The 23,940-nt window shown below is 43.2% G+C and overlaps 1 protein-coding gene across 5 annotated transcripts in view; it reads left to right on the top strand.

Annotated features, from left to right (window-relative positions):
* The window catches only part of LOC139562262 (sorbin and SH3 domain-containing protein 1-like), a 70,836-nt gene that overhangs the window by 32,279 nt on the left and 14,617 nt on the right, over positions 1 to 23,940 (top strand). For all 5 annotated transcript variants that reach the window (XM_071379792.1, XM_071379793.1, XM_071379795.1 and 2 more), the window contains 7 exons: positions 433 to 468; positions 905 to 1,001; positions 2,771 to 2,885; positions 6,463 to 6,546; positions 14,713 to 14,762; positions 19,153 to 19,328; positions 21,680 to 23,146. In XM_071379792.1, the coding sequence (XP_071235893.1) occupies positions 433 to 468; positions 905 to 1,001; positions 2,771 to 2,885; positions 6,463 to 6,546; positions 14,713 to 14,762; positions 19,153 to 19,328; positions 21,680 to 23,146 (2,025 nt within the window). The remainder of the gene's footprint in view (positions 1 to 432; positions 469 to 904; positions 1,002 to 2,770; positions 2,886 to 6,462; positions 6,547 to 14,712; positions 14,763 to 19,152; positions 19,329 to 21,679; positions 23,147 to 23,940) is intronic.

The raw sequence follows: 23,940 nt of genomic DNA, 5'->3' as shown, positions 1-23,940 counted from the left end.
GTTGTAGATGTCTTTTTGGTCTACATTTTTAAAAACATTTAATTGCTATTATTAATCTCACTTCTGTTTTAGATATCTTCGACGATGCGTTAAGGAGTCCGTCTTGAGCAGTTGATTAACGTAGTAAACACATACTTGACTTTGCCGTTCCACAAGTGCACTGCTTGTAACATTGCTATAGTAAGCAGTTCCCAGAATTCTGTCGTTTATAGTGTGGCACTGCTGCTATCAAAGCGACCTCTACTGGTTGTACTGAGGATCTAAATATGTAGCACCACTACATCAAGCCTATTAACAGACAATAGATGGGGTCACCCACCCTTGGTTAACATTGCATAGCATAGACGTGTACAAGTGGAACTGCCAGTGGAGCAGGCTAGTATGTGCATGTTTATAGTCTATCTATAATAATGGTGTTTCTCTCTGTTGCAGATGAGGGTCACTCGCCCTGTGGTTATGTGGAAGATGGTGCGTTTTGTCATCCCCTTAGATTCAGAAATGAATCATAAGAATTGATTTAACTTGTATGGCGCTTTTTATTACAGAAAAGAGTCTCAAAGTGCATTAATAAAAAGCCAAGAACAAACAAACGCCACATTTAAATTGAGATGGTAGAGATTGAGATTGAATGTCTCTTCATGACTTTGGATGAAAGGCTGGGAGTCGAGGCAATTTGGATTGGATATTATATTATATATATATATATAACAGAATATCTATAATGTGATCTCAATAGTATGGTTTTTGGATCTTGTTTAAATTGACTGTACAATCAAATTGTGAGGACGAGCCCCTACACGAACACTTTAGACACTGAGAAAGATTTCCATTTATTTTGGTTTAAGCAAAACATTACAAGCCGCTGTCATAGCCGGGTCTGGTGTTCTTGTGTGTTTATTTTCAGTGAAAGCGGTCCCACGGTCAAAAGGTGCTGCTGAAGTTGACCATAGGTCGTCTATGCCTGTGCCAACACGGTCTTCTTCCCTCAAACCTGCCAAAAGGTAAGTCCTTTCCTATTGCCGCTCCTTTAAATATGGACAGGAGTATAGTGTGTCCTCCAAGACCTCTTAACCCAATGAACTTACTTAAATGAATATAATCGTATACCTCTTATTGTATCTCATTACAGTCCCTCATCTAAAAGTGCTACCAAAAACGCATCCCCTTGTGAACAGCTCGGCCTTTGCCGACGATAAGCAGTTTGATCCATAAGTAATGGGGGTAACAGCCTCCTGAGGCCCCCCCAAAAAGTGTAGATTAATTTTATTTCTTTTATTACATTGTTACATAACATACAGTAAGTGTTTGGGGTATAAAAAAATCATTTAACCAAGAAAATGTTGTGAAAAAATATTGTTATTTCTCTTTTATTGTAAGTGCAAAATTAGGACGTAAATATGAAAACCGTGACATTACAGTCAATGGGTACAGGAGATGAAAAACATAGTGAGGACATTTCTTGATAAGCTCTTATTTAGCTCTTATTTAATGTGATCAAAATTATTACACAGTCCTGACAACTCACTTAACTATTCCTGAGATATTCACTTACTAGAAACCATTTGAATATTCAAAAAGTATCCTTAATAATTACACACACTTCTTTTCAAATGTCCATAAAATGTGCTAATTTTGACGGCAGACATTTCTTTTAACAACCAGGACGATAAAGTTGTCCCTCTCAAAGGGACAACAGGACTTAACACAGTGGCTTGCATGTCCTAAGAGATACGGACCAAGAACTGATGTCCACTAGACAGGAAAACATTTTATTGCTGGGTCTCAGTGTGATAGAAAGCATTTGTTTCCGTAAAAGTATTTAATGCAACACTAGGGCCAGTTGTTTACATCTGAAAAACAACCAGAAAAATCTGCAAATGCATCCAACAAGTTTGTAGAGTCACAACCTTGATGTAATCATTGCAAACTAGGATTATGGGACCAAATAGTAAACTTTTGACTACTTTAATCCACATAAGTGAATTTCTCCCAATACTTTTGGTCCCCTAAATTGCGGGGACTATGTACAAAAAGTGCTGTAATTTCTAAGCAGTTCACCCGATATGGATGAAAATACACTCAAATGAAAGCTGAGTCTGCACTTTAACCTCATAGTCATTGTATCATTTCAAATCCAGAGTACAGAGCTAAAACGCACAACAAAATTGTCACTATCCCAGTACTTTTGGAGCTCACTGTATATTCTGAAGCAAATTCATTAACCACACTTTTTATATATATATATATATTTTTAAATATTTATTTAACTAGAACAAGAACAAATTCTTATTTACAATGATGGCCTACCGGGGAACAGTGGGTTACCTGCCTTGTTCAGGAGCAAAACAACAGATTTCTACCTTGTCAGCTCAGGGATTCGATCCAGCAACCTTTCAGTTACTGGCCCAACACTCTAACTACTAGGCTATCTGCCACCCCTACCTTGTGGTCTATTCTCTCAGGAAATGCAGCTAGGGTCTTTATTTCAATCTAGTTAGCTAGCATGATTTGATTCATGCCTTGACATGACCATACATTTGATTCTTTATTAAATAATCTCTTACAACAGCTCTGATGGAGAGAGCGCGAGAGAGAGAAAGAGAGAGAGGGAGACTAAAAGAGATGGAGAGTGGGAGGGGCACGAGCTTTACTGTACAGGAAAACACTGTTGATGATGGAGCTGTCACAGAAAAGAATTAGCCCCAGCTAGTTGCCATGGAGACTGCTTGACTTAATAGGGATTTGCTCTCTCCTCCCCTCCCCCCTACAGGAACGACTGGGAGCCCCCTGACAAAAAGGTAGACACCAGGAAGTACCGTGCCGAGCCCAAGAGCATCTTCGAGTACGAGCCAGGAAAATCGTCGGTGCTGAAACTGGAGAGAAAGGTACGACAGCCATGCTCCCAATGCCACGCGTGTGATTCTGTGTTTGCCTCTGCAGTCTCTATTCTACGCATGTTGTGTAAGCTGTTTCCCTCTAAGAGCTTAGGTGGCTGCTTCACTAACTAGGGCAGCTCTAGTAGGTAACGTACGTACAGTGGGGAGAACAAGTATTTGATACACTGCCGATTTTGCAGGTTTTCCTACTTACAAAGCATGTAGAGGTCTGTAATTTTTTATCATAGGTACACTTCAACTGTGAGAGACGGAATCTAAAACAAAAATCCAGAAAAGCACATTGTATGATTTTTAAGTAATTCATTTGCATTTTATTGCATGACATAAGTATTTGATACATCAGAAAAGCAGAACTTAATATTTGGTACAGAAACCTTTGTTTGCAATTACAGAGATCATACGTTTCCTGTAGTTCTTGACCAGGTTTGCACACACTGCAGCAGGGATTTTGGCCCACTCCTCCATACAGACCTTCTCCAGATCCTTCAGGTTTCGGGGCTGTCGCTGGGCAATATGGACTTTCAGCTCCCTCCAAAGATTTTCTATTGGGTTCAGGTCTGGAGACTGGCTAGGCCACTCCAGGACCTTGAGATGCTTCTTACGGAGCCACTCCTTAGTTGCCCTGGCTGTGTGTTTCGGGTCGTTGTCATGCGGGAAGACCCAGCCACGACCCATCTTCAATGCTCTTACTGAGGGAAGGAGGTTGTTGGCCAAGATCTCGCGATACATGGCCCCATCCATCCTCCCCTCAATACGGTGCAGTCGTCCTGTCCCCTTTGCAGAAAAGCTTCCCCAAAGAATGATGTTTCCACCTCCATGCTTCACAGTTGGGATGGTGTTCTTGGGGATGTACTCATCCTTCTTCTTCCTCCAAACACGGCGAGTGAAGTTTAGACCAAAAAGCTCTATTTTTGTCTCATTAGACCACATGACCTTCTCCCATTCCTCCTCTGGATCATCCAGATGGTCATTGGCAAACTTCAGACGGGCCTGGACATGCGCTGGCTTGAGCAGGGGGACCTTGCGTGCGCTGCAGGATTTTAATCCATGACGGCGTAGTGTGTTACTAATGGTTTTCTTTGAGACTGTGGTCCCAGCTCTCTTCAGGTCATTGACCAGGTCCTGCCATGTAGTTCTGGGCTGATCCCTCACCTTCCTCATGATCATTGATGCCCCACGAGGTGAGATCTTGCATGGAGCCCCAGACCGAGGGTGATTGACCGTCATCTTGAACTTCTTCCATTTTCTAATAATTGCGCCAACAGTTGTTGCCTTCTCACCAAGCTGCTTGCCTATTGTCCTGTAGCCCATCCCAGCCTTGTGCAGGTCTACAATTGTATCCCTGATGTCCTTACACAGCTCTCTGGTCTTGGCCATTGTGGAGAGGTTGGAGTCTGTTTGATTGAGTGTGTGGACAGGTGTCTTTTATACAGGTAACGAGTTCAAACAGGTGCAGTTAATACAGGTAATGAGTGGAGAACAGGAGGGCTTCTTGAAGAAAAACTAACAGGTCTGTGAGAGCCGGAATTCCTACTGGTTGGTAGGTGATCAAATACTTATGTCATGCAATAAAATGCAAATTAATTACTTAAAAATCATACAATGTGATTTTCTGGATTTTTGTTTTAGATTCCGTCTCTCACAGTTGAAGTGTACCTATGATAAAAATTACAGACCTCTACATGCTTTGTAAGTAGGAAAACCTGCAAAATCGGCAGTGTATCAAATACTTGTTCTCCCCACTGTATGTGTAGACTGAATTGCCATGTGTACAACATTCCTAAAGGAGGATACTATTACAATGACAGATGACCTAGCTGGTGGTGTGGAGGTATCACTTACAAGCCTTGGCCATTGTCTTGCAGTATTTCAACAGCAAAAATTGGCTTGAATCTTCTTGAAAATAAGTCTGACACAGTACACAGTTTATGGACAAAAAATGCTATGGATATTTTTCATTATCTTTTACAGTATGAATACCTGTAGATCAGTGTCCCAATACAGTGTATGCCACCCGGGTTCAACTGAAAGGACTGAATCCGGGCGGCATTAAAGGCCCACTGTGATAGGGGCATTAAAGACCCACTGTGATAGGGGCATTAATGGCCCACTGTGATAGGGGCATTAAAGGCCCACTGTGATAGGGGCATTAAAGGCCCACTGTGATAGGGGCATTAAAGGCCCACTGTGATAGAGGCATTAATGGCCCACTGTGATAGGGGCATTAAAGGCCCACTGTGATAGATGCATTAAAGACCCACTGTGATAGGGGCATTAAAGGCCCACAGTGATAGGGGCATTAAAGGCCCACTGTGATAGGGGCATTAAATGGCCCACTGTGATAGGGGCATTAATGGCCCACTGTGATAGGGGCATTAATGGCCCACTGTGACAGGGGGATTAATGGCCCACTGTGATAGGGGCATTAAAGGCCCACTGTGATAGGGGCATTAATGACCCACTGTGATAGGGGCATTAATGGCCCACTGTGATAGGGGCATTAATGGCCCACTGTGATAGGGGCATTAAAGGCCCACTGTGATAGGGACATTAAAGGCCCACTGATATTTACAGTCAATTTTTTTTCGATGACATACACCCATTGATTCTTAAACAGTATCACTTATTAATGTCTCATGAGATTCATTAGTGAGTGGGCCTTTAAACAAATGCTGCATATGGGTTTTAGCTGACAGTTGGTTTAGTTGATAGCCTCTTTGTGTGGCTCATACAGAAGAGAACAGAGATGCTTCTCTACAGTACAATAGTTATTTGATTATATCATAATGTAATCATTGTTTGTCTGGAGCTCAGTTATGGTGAGCTGTTATGCGTTAGGACCCATCCCAGTGGCACCACATACTGAACAGTAGAGATCAAGGCCTTGCTAATGCTTTCCACCATTGTCAGACAGACACTGTATGTGACGTGACAATTTCTTTAATTACAGGACACGGTCTGTGGTTCTGTGTCAGGTTCCTGGCAGCATTAGCAGAAGGCTATTCGGTCTCTTATTTTCATCTAGCCTAGTATATCTGTTGTTCTGTGAATTATGGTCTTCCTTATTGCCATTGTGGCTCGATGATTGAAATATACTATACATAAACATGTTAGGAGATACATTCACATTCTAAGAAGTAGAATAATACGATTTCAGTAGGGATACAATCATAAGAAGCAGATGGGACCTATGAAAGCACACGTCTGTGTCTTCTCTTACACATGTGCACAGACTGCACACTGTGGTCGAGTACGATTCTGACGACTGCTTAATATGATTTGCTGATGTCACACGTAATATGCGTTCTACGTCTTTATACGTTTGAGAAATGTCCACTTGTTTTTCCGCCTTGGACAACTCACCTGTCATAAAGACCAATCTCCAGGAATTCCTTTGGATTAGGAAATGTTTTGTTTAGAAATTCAGCATGTCAGGAATGTGGGAGTGTTGTCTGGATCACGTCAAGAATGTGTCAAAGCCTCACTGCCTGTGTCTGTAAATTCTGTGCTGTCTGAACTGTCTTCTCTGTGTCTTTCTCCTCTCCTTGTTGCCATGCCCCTGTAGACTCAGCACATTTGCCCAGAAGATGTAGATATAGAGAATGAGCCTTGGTATAGATTCTTTTCAGAGATGCAGTTTGATAAAGCGGTAAGTGGTCGCTGTCTTAAAGTGACAGTGTATTTAAACGATGCATGTGGTAATAACATCCATGTTTAAATGCCTAAACAAACTACTGAACAAAAATATAAAAGCAACGTGCAACAATTTCAACGATTTTACTGAGTTACAGTTCATATAAGGAAATCAATCAATTGAAAATAAATTAATAAGGACCCAATCTATGGATTTCACTTGACTGGACAGGGGTGCAGCCATGGGTGCGCCTGGGAGGGCATAAGCCCACCCACTGGGGAGCCAGGCCCAGCCAAACAGAATGATTTTTTCCCGACAAAAGGGCTTTATTACGGACAGAAATGCTCCTCAATTTCATCAGCTGTCTGGGTGGCTGGTCTCAGATGATCCCGCAGGTGAAGAAGCCGGATGTGAAGGTCCTGGGCTGGCGTGGTTACACATGGTCTGCGGTTGGACGCACTGCAAAATTCTCTAAAATTATGTTGGAGGCGGCTTATGGTAGAGAAATTAGCATTAAATTATCTGGCAACAGCTCTGTTGGACATTCCTGCAGTCAGCATGCTAATTGTACGCTCCCTCAACACTTGAGACATCTGTGGCATTGTGTTGTGTGACAAAACTGCACATTTTAGAGTGGCCTTTTATTGTCCCCAGCACAAGATGGAAAAATGCTCACTAACAGGGATGTAAGCAAATTTGTGCACAAAATTGAAGAGAAATAAGCTTTTTGTGCGTTTGGAAGATTTCTGGGATCTCTTATTTCAGCTCGTGAAACATGGGACCAACACTTTACATGTTGCGTTTATATTTTTGTTCAGAATATGTCTGTCTGTAAGGACTACTCCAACAACTTTACCTCACATCTGCAAACCTTTACTGAATATAAACAAACTGTTATCCCCTCCTAAAAATCTCGCAATGCGACCTTACCTTGAGTAATTTGCCTGCGATCACTTTTCCCAGCTCTATAGTTACTCAATGAACTCTAGATATAGCTCTGTCATTGTATATACAACGCATTTTTCTTTCTACTCTCAGTCAGAAGTGTGACAGACAAGTGGGTCTGTGGCAAAGCAACGCAGTTCATGGCTATTAGGTTGTTTGCAATGCTCATGCCATCATCGCTATCATTGCTTGTTATTTTATTTTGTACGTTCTATACGTTCTGTGTCAACTCCCATCTTTTGACTTCAGTAACACCCGAAAGTGGGCTGTCTTTGTAAAATGCTGTTCTACTTTCATCCTGTAAATATTGGCACCTGCTCTTCATCTGTGAGGCTTGCTGAGTTTGGATTGTAACTTAGCTATATCAACTATGTTGGCAGCTGAACATTGTATGACGACCTAACAGTAGACATGGGCCTTATCCGGTGATTTGATGATTTGCAATTTTACACATTGTCCATTTGCGAGGCTAATTATATATCCAATACAATTCGGGTTAGGTGTCCTACTGCCACTGTATATGATAAGGAAGAATACATGTAAGTGATAAATCCCACAGCTGTTATGGCTGTATCAGGCAGAAAGCCATCTTTGCATTTTGTCCCTTACAACAGGATCCTCCCGGCTATGCCAACACTGTCACCATGCCCTCTGTACCATGTCATTAACTCAGCAGCCATGTGGAACTTTTTGGTTGTTGCATTGATGGGAACCCTACAAATGGGGACACATAGCAAACGCCAGAGTCCTGGGCATGGTGATTCAACTGTGGAAACACCCTCAGATCAAAACTGTTATACCCTTTTCATACTTACATGCTGACCCGAACTGTATTGTGCTGGCTCTGATATTTTCCTTTCACGTGGTCCTTTCCAGTACAGTGTCTGACAACTATACAGTAGTAGTATATAAAACCAGGCCAGCACAAAATGGCTTGGCTCAGCCCTATAGCCTGAAAAGGGTCCAACAGTACCCATGCAAGCATTACACGACAGCCCCTATTGAATCAGGAGTGCTGTCTAGACTGGTAAATTTACTATAGTAACTTTTCCAAGGGAGGGCATGTTGTCAAGGTTGATTCAGAAGTTTGAGATATGGTGGGTGGCTTTGATAAATACCGGTAGGCTACATGCCTCGGGCATCAGTTGGCACCAGACAAGTATTCAGACTCACTGGCTGCCCACAAACAGATGTTCCGTCTCCTTGCCGTCTGCTCTGTCAGTCAGTCAGTCAGGGCCAACCTCCACCTTGGAGTCTGCCTGGAAACCACATATTCTCCTCTTCCCAACCTTCTCTTTGAGTCACAGTGGCATCCATGGAAAGTCTTGTCCGTCTCAGACTCCAGCAACTCCTGTCCGGCGACTCCTGGTTGGTTATATGAGGGTTAGGAGTGGGTAGTACTAGAAACTTTGGCCTCCAAGCGAGATGTCTCAGGGCGCGTGGATGGTTGCCAGGTTAGCTCAATTTGATGATCTACTGACTCAACGCTCCAGATACACCTGGTATTTGACCCTCAAGGGGTGGGCTAGACACCTTGGCACATTGGGTTAAAATTGGCATATCTCGTCTGGATTATGGCGACTCAATCTATGAGTTCTTAGAGTGCTCATGGGATGATGGCTCCTTCTTGGAAGGTCTAGCTAGTCTAGACTCCATGTAACACATGATGATCAACCTAAGGAGGAAACCTGAGTATTCTTTCACAATATTTGTTCTTAATATTTTTCCCAAAGTTAAGTCCAAGAGCTGAATGGTTTCTTGACAGCATAATGATCTAACAATAGATAAAGTGATTTTCGGACCTCTTATACTTGTAGGACATTGTCTTATAATCACAATCCCTGTTGCTCCAAAAGCCTGGTCATAACCAGTATGGCTGGGAATTGCCAGGGACCTGATGAGCCGACATTATCGCGATACTTAGGTGCCGATACGATATGTATTGCGATTCTCGTGATTCTATACTGAACAAATATATAAAACGCGACGTGAAACAATTTTTTGTGTGTATAAAAAATGTCAGGGGTGTTTTATTTCAGCTCATGAAACATGGGGCCAACACTTTACATGTTACGTCTATATTTTTGTTCAGTTTATATGTATTGTGATTCGATACTGTGATTTTATTGCGATTCGATGTTCCAAACAAACGTTGAAAACAAATTGGCTCCCTATTTAAAAAGAAGATGAATTTTGGTACAGGTTACAGCAAACTAGCGCAAAAAGAAAATTGAAATATTGTCAAAACGACACGATATACCGTCAAAAATATTATCCCGATATGTATCTGTATCGATTTCTTCCCCCCATCACTAATAACCAGATAGATGCAGTGATATTATTGTTTAATCACATCAATCATTAATACATCTCAAAGGTCACAACTTATGTATGAGGTCACAGTCAGGGGTCTGGACATTCGTATGATCACAGTTACGTTCAATCACAGCTCCGTGGATATACAAGGCGGAACGGAAGCCAAAATGCCATACATATTTACGGTTAGGAAGAACATTTTGGCCTTCTGTGTTCCGACTGAGTGACTCCGTCAGTGACTAGTCTGTCTAGTGAACGCTGTCACTGAGGGGGCAGCTGCATGTGGGACCACTGATAAAGTGTCTGACTCTGACCACAGTCTTTGCACTGAGTCATACTCTGAGTCATACTCTGAGTCATACTCAGTCCCAAATGACACCCTATTCCCCATATAGTGCACTACTTTGGACCAGGGCCCTATAGACCCAGGTGGAAAGTAGTGCACTATAATGGGAATAGGGTGCCATTCCATTATGATACTCCATCACAACCTTAATGTTCGCCCGGAAGTAACTCATAATCCCATCAGCTCATTGTGTTTTCATATATGACCTCTGTTATATACCTAAGCAATAAGGCATGAGAGGGTGTGGTATATGGCCAATATACCACGGCTAAGGGCTGTTCTTAGGCTCAACGGCTGGATACAGAGGTGCCTTATTGCTATTATAAACTGGTTACCAACGTATTATTTTTACGTAAACAGTAAAAATAATTGTTTGGTCATACCCGTGGTATACGGTCTGATATACCACGGCTTTCAGCCAATCAGCATTCAGGGTTCGAGCCACCCGGTTCATAATGAACCTTTATCTCTAAGCACTTTATGTGGAGAGGGTTAAGGATACAGCTGTAACAACATGCTAGGGGAGCCAGTGTTTTTATAAGAACTTGTCTAAATGAGGATTCACTTTTCGAAGGAAAGGCTCCCATTACATAGTGATACACTCATGATTCCTATTTTTGAATGTAAATAAACAAAGCCCATAGCACCTCAACCTGCAATGTTGGCCTATATCCCCCACCAGCAAAGTAGTACATTTCTTTGAGTCATCACAGACACCTGTTTGGAAACAGGCGTATGAAATTGGGCAAACAATGTTAAAACAGTGGTCCTCTGACGCGCCAGGGGAAAGGAATTCACGGTACCTTCATTCGCCCAGATTGGTAAACCGCTTCTAAAATGATGTGTCCCATAATTTCCATTGAAACCACACATTACACAAAGAGACGTCAGATGTCTGCAATATCTGTCCGAAATCATTGTTTGACTTCAGGGATCTTGGCATGCTAGTGACAGTTGTTCATGCACATGAACTTTCCATCTTCAGTGGCATTCTTTTGTAGTCCACTTTTTATGGAATGTTTCTGATTTGAAGGGTTAATCATATTTGGCATCCAACATATGGGTGAACCTTTGCAAAGCATGTCTGTTTCTGTTCAACGTTTTATTGTTCTGTCAACCTGCCCATAGACTATACTGTATCAGTGCCGTTTAAGATGAGGGAGGACGATACTATTTTTAATGAGCATGGCCTTATTTCTATTACAGCATATTGGATGACTGTCATTCATAATCCATTTACCCATCTAAATGTAACGTCGATAGTTTTAGGCTACTACATGATACTCTAATTTTCCCTATACCCATCATACGTTGCTACAACCTAGCCTATGAATGAAAGATACATTATTTTGTAATCAAGGTGACAGACAGTGACACATTCAATACTGCCTTGCACACCTTTGCCTGCATCTAGCTGATCTAGGGTGTAATCATTAGTCCAACAGTTGCAAACAAGAGTTTCTATTGGACAAATTCTGCTATATTTATTTCCGCTTCGTTCCGTTTGCTTCCATTTAAGAAAAGTTTTTCAACAGAATCGGCAGAATGAATACACCCCTGAACACACAAACACAGTTCACTTTTATAGCAGCCACATACAAACAGCATGATCACTTTGCTCGTTAATTCCTTCTCGCGTCTACGCGCTCTCCTCCTCTCACCTTCTCTCTTCGCTGGTGTACAACACATCAGCTGTCTGTGACCAGGCGAAAAAAAACTTTCAAAGCCAAACCTTCAAATCATAACCGCTACACACAGCCTACATCATTGTCACCATATTAGCTAACATCATAGTCAACATAGCTGCTAGAAGTAATGCATTAGTAAACCCGCTACAATCATGCAGTACTGTGTACAGTCAGCAAGCAGTTTAGCAGTTACACAGGCAGGTCCCGGTGGCAATGAATTAATAAAAACAAAAGCTTACCTTGACTTGGAAAAGTTCCAGTGCTGGATAGCCAGAGCCAGCTAGCTAACATGGCATCTCTCTCTGTTTTAGCAGGTGTTTGAGTAGGGTAAACTAGCTAGCTGTATTCACTAGCTAAAACGTGAAAGAGAAAGTGAAATATAGCTATCTCTCTCTCTCTCTCTCTTGTTTCTCCTTCATTTTTGAAGAAATTAATTTGTTTAAAACTGTTCAACTATTGTCTTTCTCTCTCTTTGAGTCAACTACTCACCATATTTTATGCGCTGCAGTGCTAGCTAGCTGTAGCTTATGCTTTCAGTACTAGGTGGACAAAATGTCAGTTCATGCTGCAAGAGCTCTGCTAGGTTGGAGGACGTCCTCTGGAAGTTGTCAAAATTACTGTGGAAGTCTATGGATGGGGTTGAGAACCATGAGCCTCCTAGGTTTTGTATTGAAGTCAATGTACCCACAGGAGGACGGAAACTAGCTGTCCTCAGGCTTCACCCGGTGCTACCCCACAGAGTGCTGTTGAGGCTACTGTAGACTTTCATTGCTAAACAGTGTGTTTTATTCAATTATTTGATTACGTGAATATATTTAGTATAGATTTATCTAAAAATGATCACTTTTTAAAAGTTGTTCTATGCAGAAATCTCTACACCATTTCCTGGTTGCTATAACTCGAATAGTTTGCCTAATTTCAGTTTATGTGACAAAATAAGATAGTATAGTGTAGAGAATCACTGCTGTGAAATATATTTCCCACAACTAAAAATATTGTTTCAGCTGTTTGAAGCTGGTGTAACACCGAAAGTAGAAGACCCAAAAACCAAGCATATAAATAGCACATATTGAACAGATCTACCGCTTCTTAGACTTACTTTCACATAGAATTATAGATCTGTAACTCACAGTTCTATGTTAATTTGGTCGGGTTGCCCAAAAAGTTACATATTTTGCTCTTTAATGTTTCAATATTTACATTTTTCTGAAATTCACTGAGGAGGATGGTCTTCCCCTTGCTCCTCTGAGGAGCCTCCACTGGTATCTATACATCTAACGTACATTGCTGAGAATCCCCAGGCTTGTAAATCTCTTGTAAATAATCAGAATGAGATCTACTTCTTTTAGTTCAGATAAGCCTCTCACCTCTATTTCCTGTTTATTTTCCATCAGAGCAGCGTAATGTCAGCTCAATTAACCACAAGTAGCACGAGAAACCATTCATTTTATCCCGTGTTGAGAGGGACTTGGAGTTCAGTCAGCAGACCTGGGTTCAATTTGAGCGCTTACTTTAGCCTGCTTGGCGTGCCAGATGGGTGTGGAATGCAGTTTTGCAGCTATTCTATTGGCTCCATTGTGCCAGGCAAGCTTAATCAAGTCCAGCTAAAGTATTTGAAATGATTATCAATAGTGTTTGAACCCAATTCTGTCAGACAGAGAGGGATATAAGGACAAGAAAGTGAGAAGACAGACAATTCTGTGGCAGTGGCATGTTCTCGAAGAGGGGGTGAAGTGCCCGTGGAACATTTGGCTTTATAAATAGATTAGTCTATAGACCTTCCAGGCTGAATGCTGGTCTTATAAAGATAGGCATTCATTTTGAAAGGTTATTAATGATCCTCCTCCCCTGGCAACCAGAGGGAATGAATGTTGTGGGAAATAAGCCTGTGCCGTATGCTACTGGTCTGGTCGTCTGTTTGAGATGGGGCGGGTGTGAAGACGTGTGGTGTTATGAGAAGGACCAGGCTGGCGCTTGGGATTGTGCAATCTCATTTGCAAACAACACTTGTGCTTTTATTCATAGCCCGCATGTCATGTCTGTTATTTTGACACTCTGTGACGTCGCATGGAGAAAAGCAACAGAAACAGTGGGCTAAAATTAGCGAGCTCTAAACCATTCAAAATGCTAGCGGGTGCTACCCCCCCCCCCAGCGAATGGCTCTCCCTGTGTTTTGTGGTTAGTAACCTCCCCAGAATAACATCAAATACGTTAACGTGTGTTGTTAGCTCGCACGGCGCTGTCCTATAAACACCCCTTCCTTGTTTGTTTATGTATGTATGCTTGTGCTTATACTATATGTCATTGTGTTGGTTTTACTTTATTTGTGTGTTATTGTAAATGTCTGACACCGTTTCTAATTGCTTTTACTGTATTCAGGAATTGTTGTTATTTGCATTATACTGTGACGATATTTGTGTGTGTGTGTTTCTGTGTGTATGTGTGTGCACAAGTGTGTGTAATTTGGCCTGCTTGCACCACCAGCTGGTTAATTGTCCCCCGGTCTGGTCCAGTGGTAATGAGAGTGACTCAATACCAGACAAAAGAGAGGCCCTCTGTGAGAGACACCAGCCTATTGGCTGAGCCGAGTGAGAGCCCCCTCCACACATGGGCCCCCTCCCCTGACCGATGCACGCCCACCCCCCTGCACCCCTCCTCACTGCCGCTTGTTCTCCAACTTGCATGCCGGCCAAAACACACGCTTGCTCCTCCATGTAAAAGCTTCGTCCAGCAGAGCTAAGAATCCCAGGCGTTGGAGAGACTACAGACAGACACAGGAGAGCGAGAGAAGAGAACCTCACGACAGCTAATGCTCCTGCATCTGTTCTAGCTGGAAGAGACCTTCCTGTGGATTTATCAATGACTTCTTTGTTTGGTCTGTTGCAGAGTGCCCCCTCTTTCAGCCCTCTGGAAACACCCTCCGACCTACAGAAGTAGTAAGTCCATGCTTATCTTACCTCTATGCTTCTGTCTTATTGCTTATCCATTCCCAAACGTGTGTTTGTCTGTGTTTAGGGTACGTTTTTAGGAGTGCTGTCAGCAGGGATTTTTTTGTGTGCATTTGAACACTGTGAAGAGTTCCCCTGAGACTGCTTCCTGAGAGAGAGAGAGAGAGAGAGAGAGAGAGAGAGGGAGAGAGAGAGAGAAAGAGAGAGGCTCCTATTAACGAGGGTAAAAGCTGCCAGTACAGTGTGTCCTCTGTCTGCTTTGGAGAAAATTTGGGGGTGGGGGGCATGGTTACTATGTGGCAATTTATTTAAAGCTGAAAGAAAACAGTCCCTGAGTCAAACCTGGATGTCATTTGTGAGTGGAGAGAGACAGGGAACTGCACTCTACTCCACCCCTACAGCTACGTAAAACGTTATCCCCCCAGAGTGGGTGTGTGAAGCGCCTGTATCGTATAACAAGAATAACTTTTATATGAAAGCGGGTGTTTGGTCATTAAGCAAACCAGCAGCGTTACGACTTGGATCACTTTGTTTTTGTCAGCAGAGATTTATGTGCGCTATTTTTGTTTCCGCAATAAAATGTAAGGAATTCTAGCCCTCGCCATGGTGACTTTCTTGAGGTCCATTGGCTGAAAGTTGTCCCTCCATTTCAACATGGAATTTTCCATCTCTCTCCAAACTTAAAGTGCATTTGGAAAGTATTCAGACCCCTTGACTTTTTCCACATTTTGTTATGTTACAGCCTTATTCTAAAATTGATTAAATCGTTTTTTCTCCCTCATCAATCTACACACAATACCCCATAATGACAAAGTAAAAACAAGTTTTTAGACATTTTTGCTAATTTATTACAAATAAAAAACAGAAATATCACATTTACATAAGTATTCAGACCCTTTACTCAGTACTTTATTGAAGCACCTTTGGCAGCGATTACAGCCTCGAGTCTTCTTGGGTATGATGCTACAAGCTTGGCACTCCTGTATTTGGGGAGTTTCTCCAATTCTTCTCTGTAGATCCTCTCATGCTCTGTCAGGTTGGGTGGGGAACGTTGCTGCATAGCTATTTCCAGGTCTCTCCAGAGATGTTCGATTGGGTTCAAGTCCGGGCTCTGGCTGGGCCACTCAAGGACATTCAGAGACTTGTCCCGAAGTCACTCCTGCGTTGTCTTGGTTGTGTGCTTAGGGTCGTTGTCCGGTTAGAAGGTGAACCTTCGCCCCCAGTCTGAGGTCCTGAGCACTCTGGAGCAGGTTTTCATCAAGGTTCTCTCTGTAATTTGCTCCATTCATCTTTCCCTCGATCCTGACTGATCTCCCAGTCCCTGCCGCTGAAAAACATCCCCACAGCATGATGCTGCAACCACCATGCTTCACCACAGGGATGGTGCCAGGTTTCCTTCAGATGTGACGCTTGGCATTCAGGACAAAGAGTTCAATCTTGGTTTCATCAGACCAGAGAATTTCATTTCTTATGGTCTGAGAGTCCGTTAGGTGCCTTTTGACAAACTCCAAGTGGCCTGTGAAGTGCCTTTTACTGAGGAGTGGCTTCCGTCTGGCCACTCTACCATAAAGGTATGATTGGTGGAGTACTGCAAAGATGGTTGTCTTTCTGTAAGGTTCTCCCATCTCCACAGAGGAACTCTGGAGCTCTGTCAGAGTGACCATCAGGTTCATGGTCACCTCCCTGACCAAGGTCCTTCTCCCCTGGTTGCTCAGTTTGGCCGGGCGGCCAGCTCTAGGAAGAGTCTTGGTGGTTCCAAACTTCTTCCATTTAAGAGTGAAGTAGGCCACTGTGTTCTTGGGGACCTTCAATACTGCAGAAATGTTTTGGTACCTTTCCCCAGATCTGTGCCTCGACACAATTCTATCCCGGAACTCTACGGACAATTCCTTCGACCTCGCAGCTTTTTTGCTCTGACATGCACTGTCAACTGTAGGACCTTATATAGACAGGTGTGTGCCTTTCCAAGTCAAGTTGTAGAAACGTCTCAAGGACGATCAATGGAAACAGATTGCACCTGAGCTCAATTTCGAGTCTCATAGCAAGAACCTGTTTTCGCATTGTCATTATGGGGTTGATTAATGAGGAAAAACAATAATATTATGCATTTTTGAATAATGCACTATCGTATAAAAAAAAAAAAGAGAAAAGTCTAGGGGTCTGAATACTTTCCGAATGCACTGTATATTAGGATTTCACTGCATGATATTCCCTAACTCTTTTGAACAGTTTATTGTCATCCTAAATCTTTGACGTCATTCATTGTCGTCAGCTCGTTGGATATGAAGTAGCACAGCTTATTGATATTGCCATGTATTGCAATAAGTTAATTAACAGAGACATCTGTTTGTACTTATTATATTATATTATATGTAATTTTATGAATACTACATGCTTTAACTAATGCCTACAGTCTAGATGGATTGCTTAATGCATTGGTTCAGTCTAAAGCCTTTCTTTGTCAATAAATAAACATGTATTTGTAGAGGTCTAACAAATATGTATAGTAACTTGTTGCATCAACTGTCTACTCCCAAGTTCTGAAAATTCCCATTTAAAATGAGCAACAACGATTTGTTTCCGGTCAATAGCTAATCATAGTTGCACATTACTTTGACGAACAAAAATAATAATACCTGTCAGACCACTGGCTTCGTTGGCCCGAACCGCTTTGATTTGCTATAATGTTTTATCATGTTTGTGATGCGTCAAGAACAGTTTGTGCTCTGAAGCCTATCGCCTGTTCAAGAAATGTGTTTCAAATAGCCATGAGCTGCTGAGACGAAGCTGTACGTCCCACGTGCTTTCCTCAAGCGGATACGAGACACATGTTTAGGGCGTGAGAGTTTTACCGGGGTTTCTTTGAAATTGGAGGCCTAGCCTATATTCAAGAACTTTCAAGTACACATTTACCTCATTGTTGTGTACCACATTGCTTACTGTATACAGGCGTGTGTATAAACAAGGGACTCAAACAGATATTTTTAGCTCTGAGTGCAGTATAGGTCAGCAACGGACGTGTGCGCAAACAGGATTCAGTCATTCGACTGTTCACGATTGAATGAGATGCTATCAGCTGTAGGCTTTGTATTTCAAATATTGCCATTTTTCAAACAGGCTAAGCTCCTATCAATCTATTCTTAGCCTTGCAATTTTATCCATCATCAAACAATCAAGCTCTCTGAGCTCGATGCCTGCTGGTTAGATGTTATTGGGTCAGAACATCTTCAGTCGTATGACAGATGGGATGTTGGTTCCAAGGAGCTGTAGAGCCAATGTAGCCTGCTAAGGGGTATTTATTTGAATATTTGCATGTACCCTATAAAGTTACGTTTTTTTTAAATTGAATATGAAGGCAGTATCCCAAATGGTTGGTTCTTCTGAGAACTATGAAATAGGTTCTTATTAAGGGGGTTGAATTTAAAAAAAGGAGGTATTTATAATCCAACATTTGGTTCTTCCTGTTAAACTGTAACCAGGCACCATGTCAGAGTGCCTAACTCATTTGGGGAAAACCTGTTACTCTCCTCACGCCTCACTTCACTTGAGCCCTCAAATGTGTGTCTATTGTGTCCCCAAAAGTTTTTTTATTGTTCATTTGCAGCACAGGAAAGTAGAATATCCGGCAATGGGAATTAAACTACTTTTGTGTTACCCTGTAAAGATACTGTCGGTGGAGTGATTCCTTTTGCTGAAAAAAAGTTGTTGTCAGGCTTTGTTTTATTTTTCCACGTGACTTACTACGTTACTGGAAAATTATCGTCAGTTTAATGGCCTCCACTCGTACACGGCAGCACAAATAGAAAGGCAGGGAGACGTCAAGTTCTCTCCTCTCCTCAGAGCAATCCTGAGAAAAGTACAGGTGCATAGCAGAAGAGAGGCAGGAGCAACATGTGGTAACGTTCAGGCAATTTTTTTTCGAAATCTCTCCAAACGGCCCCTGTGGAATGCTAAGATAAGGGTGGTGAGCACAAGTAGTGAGTGTTTTACGTCAAGGTCCAAATTCCAAGCATTCTTATATGAAAGCGTCGTTATACTCTTCATGTTCCCATAATACAAGTAAACAAAAAGGCTGAATCAACAAGTAATGAACCACAGAATGTTCAAAATAAGTCGAACCATATTGCGACTCGCAAAATTGCGTAAATACAAATGCAATGCTTCTTTATCCTTTCATAAAATGCATTTTATACAACATTTTTAACTCAGTTAGACTGCACTTAATTGCCCACACTGGCATGTACTGAAGCATGCTCCCTTCTAGCTACAGTAGCTGGTTGTGTAAACACGTAGTCCTGTTCTAATCAGGCTTTCTGAGTAAAGCTGCTTTTTAGGTTGAATCACTCTTTACTCCCTGTTTCTCTCACCCCATATCTAGCTCCGGGTGTAAGGCCGGACACAGCGAGGTGGAGAAGGACGAAGGATCGTCTGGCAGCGAGCCAGCGGCTCCAGAATGCGACCGCTATGTCTACAAGAGCATCCTGGAGGGCGGTGATATTCCCCTGCAAGGCCTGCGGGCCCTCAACAAGCGCCATGCCAGCACCTCCTCTAAAGGTAGGATTCCACCACTCAACACATGTTGCCAGTAAATCGTGGGGGGAACTGAACTGGCTTCACAGTGTGACTCTGGAAGTTTTTTTTTTTTTACCACTCAGACAGAACCGAATGACTTACGGGGATGATGAACCATAAAAGTGTCTGTCAGGGATACATGTGTTTCCTTTTAACTCTGAATGTCCTTGAGTGGCTCACATATTCTTTTCACACCAGGGGCCAATCATCTCGCAGCATTTCTTTTTTCTCAGATGTTTATTTGATTTATTATTGAAATCACGGGTCTTTCACCAAACTGTCCATATCCGCTTGGAAATCCATTGAGAGTTAGGCTGTTGAAGGTTTTCACGCGAAATCAATGAATGAAGGCTATTAGGCTAACCTTGGGTTTTCCCCTCGTCTTCAGTTATTTGCCTCTGCGGGCCAGGCGGTCGTTGGAGAGGCTTAGGGGGCAGGGCTCCGAAGTGGTACTTAAGCCAGGGAGCAAAGGTCCAGGCGAGGGGACGGATGGGGAGGAAAGGGGGAGATAAACAGGACTCTGGTTTTCACGGCTGGGCCAGACAGGGGTGAGATAAACAAGAAGGACGTAGCAGGGTGGTCAGGAATGAGGAAGTCAGCTGTCAGAGGGAGTTCAGAGGGTGTAATTCCTGCACACATGACCAGGGGAGAGAAATGCGATGGGGAGAGGGAGAGGAAAGCAGGGAAGGGGACGAGAAAGGAAGGGGCACAGCCAGGTGATGTTGCCCCAAGCCACCATCGCGCCAGTCCATTTGGAGTTTGTTTTCGTTTTTTGCCAGATGCACAAATGTATTCTTTATATTCTTATTTTTTTGTGAGCCTTCTGCCCTTCTCAGTTAATAAGAAATATTTGTTCTCAGCAGAATGATTTTAGATGGCTAGTAGGCCTACTGTATTGGGAAACAAAGTTACCAGATGACTTGACTGCAGTTCAAGTCCCTATCCTATAAAAGTCTTGACTGAAGTCCCTTTTCCATAACATTGTGGAAACTGCTGTAAAGAGAATTCCGCCCAGAGTTATCTTGAGAAGACTTAGTCAACTGACTAGCGCGCTTTCTCGTTATGTCTTGCCAGAGACACGCCACCTTAGCTCTGTGGACACTCGGTTACAGTACAAACAGCGCAAGATAAAGTGCAGACAGAGACAAAGAAACAACTCATCGTGTGGCTCTGCTTCGTGCTCTTCCAAACAATAATGGAACACTTTGTTTGTCACCGAACGTTGCTTCCTGCAGGCTGTTCTAGAGGCTAAGATTGTAACGTCCCCTTATAATGTCATAGTCATGTAAATAACAGTAGCGTTCAACTTTTTCAGTGTGTGGAGCTCAAACAGGACACTGAGGATATTGCAGATCTGCCGTATATGACTGAGCCAAAATGACAGACTCATAAGAATAATGACAGTTAGAATTTGGAATCCTTGTAGAGTTACTTTCACGACAGCTGGTGGCAGTTATGTGTCATCATTCCCTACTGTGATGTGTCATTCCTTACTGTGGTAGAACCAGCACATACAGTACTTGGCATTACTAGCACATCGCTTACTGAGGTGAGAGTCAACCATAGCCTACTCATCACAGGGGTGTGAACGACCTTGTCGTTTTTTACCGTTTTATTTGAGACTGTGTCCCGTGATGGTCCCTGAGAAGGAAGGGCTTTTTTGGGCTTAATTCCTCAACGCTGAGGCTTATTTCGTAAGCATTGTGTTAAGTAGTGCGTAGATAGGCAAGTAGCTTATAGAGTCATTTTGTATTTCTTATGAACACGTACATTATGAACTGTTAACTGGATTAAAAAAATGTAATACACATTTTCAAAGCTAACTCTCTGTTGTGCGGTTAAAGTTGCAAATATTAGAAAACGAAGTCCAGTGTTTCACTCGAACAACAAGCTTACCAACATTACGTCCACATAGCATTTCACGCATGCCATACTTCCCTGCTCTTTGCCCCTCTCTGTTGTTTCGTTTATTTTATGTTGCTGCTTACGATCACCACCAATTTAATTCCGAATGATTGTGATTGAATAAGCATATCAGATCCAATGAAAATACTACACACTTGGGTCAAAATCAACATTTTCACTGCTCCACTCAAAGCGAAGTGTTTTACTTCATTTTACAAGTATCCTTACTAATTGTATAACAAAGTCATTTGTTGTATAACAGTCATTTGTTACTTGATGTGAAATGAATCAAGTTTTTTTTCTCCCTCCCATCAACTTCTGATGGAACCTTAGAAATGTGTTGACCCTGTCTTTTCTTCAGTGTGTGTGAATTTGTGACCACTGTAACCTAATGCGCTGTTTATTCTGTTGTTCTGCATGCTTGCCAGTGGATTATCAAGGTGGGAATGGCTATATAATTTCACCCTGCTCTTCTGTAAATAGTCGATCAGTTCTTGCCAGTAATGCCCTAGGTTACCAGTGTAAGAATAAGAAGCCCTTATCCGCCGCCAAAGCCTGCATACCCCAAATCCTCCCCTCGAAGTTCAAACCTAAGCTGATGGCCCCTAGTGGTGACAGCCAGGACAGGAGGACTGTGCCCGCCAGGCACCCAAAGGCACACAGCTGTGAGGATATATACACAGGGAGCACAGGAGCAGAGGCCCGGGAGAGCGGACTACACTCAAACACAGACTCAGACTCCAATGATCTCCCCCTTGACTCTGAGACTGGTTTTCAAAATGGCAACCCTGAGACTAGAAGGAGCACAGCAGAGTTCTCCACCCTGTACCGGAACATGCACAGCATCCAGAGACCTTCCTACTCGGCGGGCTCCAGCCCCCACGGGAGTGTCCGTAGCCTGACCTCCCTGTTTGAAAAGGTGGGGATCAATGAAACTGATGGGGAGGGGGACGAGGCAGGGGGGAACATTCCCCGGCGGGACGCTGTGTCGTCAAGGGTGTCGGCGTTTGAACTGATCATCCAGCGCTCCAGCCCGACTCCCACACGCTCCTCCTCCATGCCAACGCTACCCACTGGCACCACCCACAACCACGGCGCCGCCAACCTCTTCATGGCGTGTGCCGTCTCGGCTGAGTTGCTGCTGGTCACTGACCCTGGGCAGACAGAGGGCTGCCCTCTGGAGGACACGGAGGGCAAGGCAGCCCAAGACGAGGCCTCTCGATCAGGCAGCGAGATAGTGGAGGCGGTGGCATCCTCGGAGTACAGTGACACCCTGCGAGTCGAGTCTCTCTCTGGGACTGAGATAGAGATAGAGCAGCACGGCTCCACAGAGAAAGCCCCAGTACCAAAAGAGAAACCCCCAGTGGTCACTTTCTCCAGAACCTCAAACAGTCCGCCAGCACCAGTCACTCCATCTGCTCCCCCACACAACTACCACCTCCACAACCACCACCACCTTAAACCCAGCAGCAAGTGCAAAGGCTCCTGCCCAGCCTCCTATACCCGGTTCACCACCATCCGGCGGCATGAGAGGCAGCAGCAGGCCTCAGCCCAGCAGGACAAACTCTCCACTCAGGAGAAAATAAAGAACTCCTCCTCTCTCCCCGCAAACCTCTTGCTCATGGGCCCTGCACCATTCATGGTGAAGAGGTCTCTCCAGTCTCACCGGGCCAAAAATTATTTCTCAGCCGCTAAGGTGATGGCAGGTCAAAGGTCACAGACCCATTCTAGTGAGCCCAGGCCCCTCATCCCACAGCGTCTCTCTTCCTTGGAGGTGCTGGAGAGGCTTGGCACTGGAGTTGGTGCGCCGACCGACAGTGACAACAACCTGACTAATGGGGGAAGCATGGACGCCAATGGGAATCTTCTGCAGCCACTGGCAGCTCATCAACGAGGTGGCTATCTCCTCCCCATACTTTCACCTGAGTGTCACCCTTCCTACACACCCATGCCGATCTCTATGGCCACTCATTTTGTTTATTCTCCAAAACTTTTCTTCCTGACATTGTGTCTGTTTTTTTTTCACAACGTGATGCTACCACCTTCCATCTTTTTAGTCTCTGTGGTTCGTGACAAAGTGACAATGCAGCCTCTCCATTTCAGTTTTTGGTGTTTTGGTGGTTTTTCCATTTTCATTTTCTTGCCCGACGAAATTGTTTCCCCACCAACCCATCACAAAACACTTGAGTAACTTTGCATGACACCTTCATTTTTATTCAAATATATTGAATTTCGTGTAAAATGGCTTGTGTACTGTATACACCCTCAAGTAATGTGTTACCGTGAATTTTTTTAAGGCTTTGTGGATTTGGTTTTGGTCAGCTTTGAGGTAAACAAATATGCATCCTCCATTCATCTGTCATCCTCCTTCTGACAGGACTGGTATTTCAATTAGAGACTATGTGCTTTCCCTCTTATGTCTTCATAGCTGGTATTGGCATTTCCTGTGTTTATTCTGTGTGATAAAACATGGATTTCTGTCACAAGAGGTTGGGAGTTATAGGGGTTTACTATGGTGCTTTGCTTGGAGGCACTGTGCAATGTCTATTTTGGTAAAGGCTGGGTGGGAAGCAAGATGAGTAACATAGTACAATTAGTGATGACTGTGATGAGGCACTAAACATGTCAGTGTGGAATTTAGATTACTCATTGGTGATGGTGATATGTAATATGGGTAGGGTGATATGTA

Source organism: Salvelinus alpinus, chromosome 32 (assembly GCF_045679555.1).
Source record: "Salvelinus alpinus chromosome 32, SLU_Salpinus.1, whole genome shotgun sequence".
In the NCBI taxonomy this organism is placed as follows: domain Eukaryota; kingdom Metazoa; phylum Chordata; class Actinopteri; order Salmoniformes; family Salmonidae; genus Salvelinus; species Salvelinus alpinus.
The sequence above is the reverse complement of the archived record's forward strand: the minus strand, read 5'-3'. Positions and strand labels throughout refer to the sequence as shown.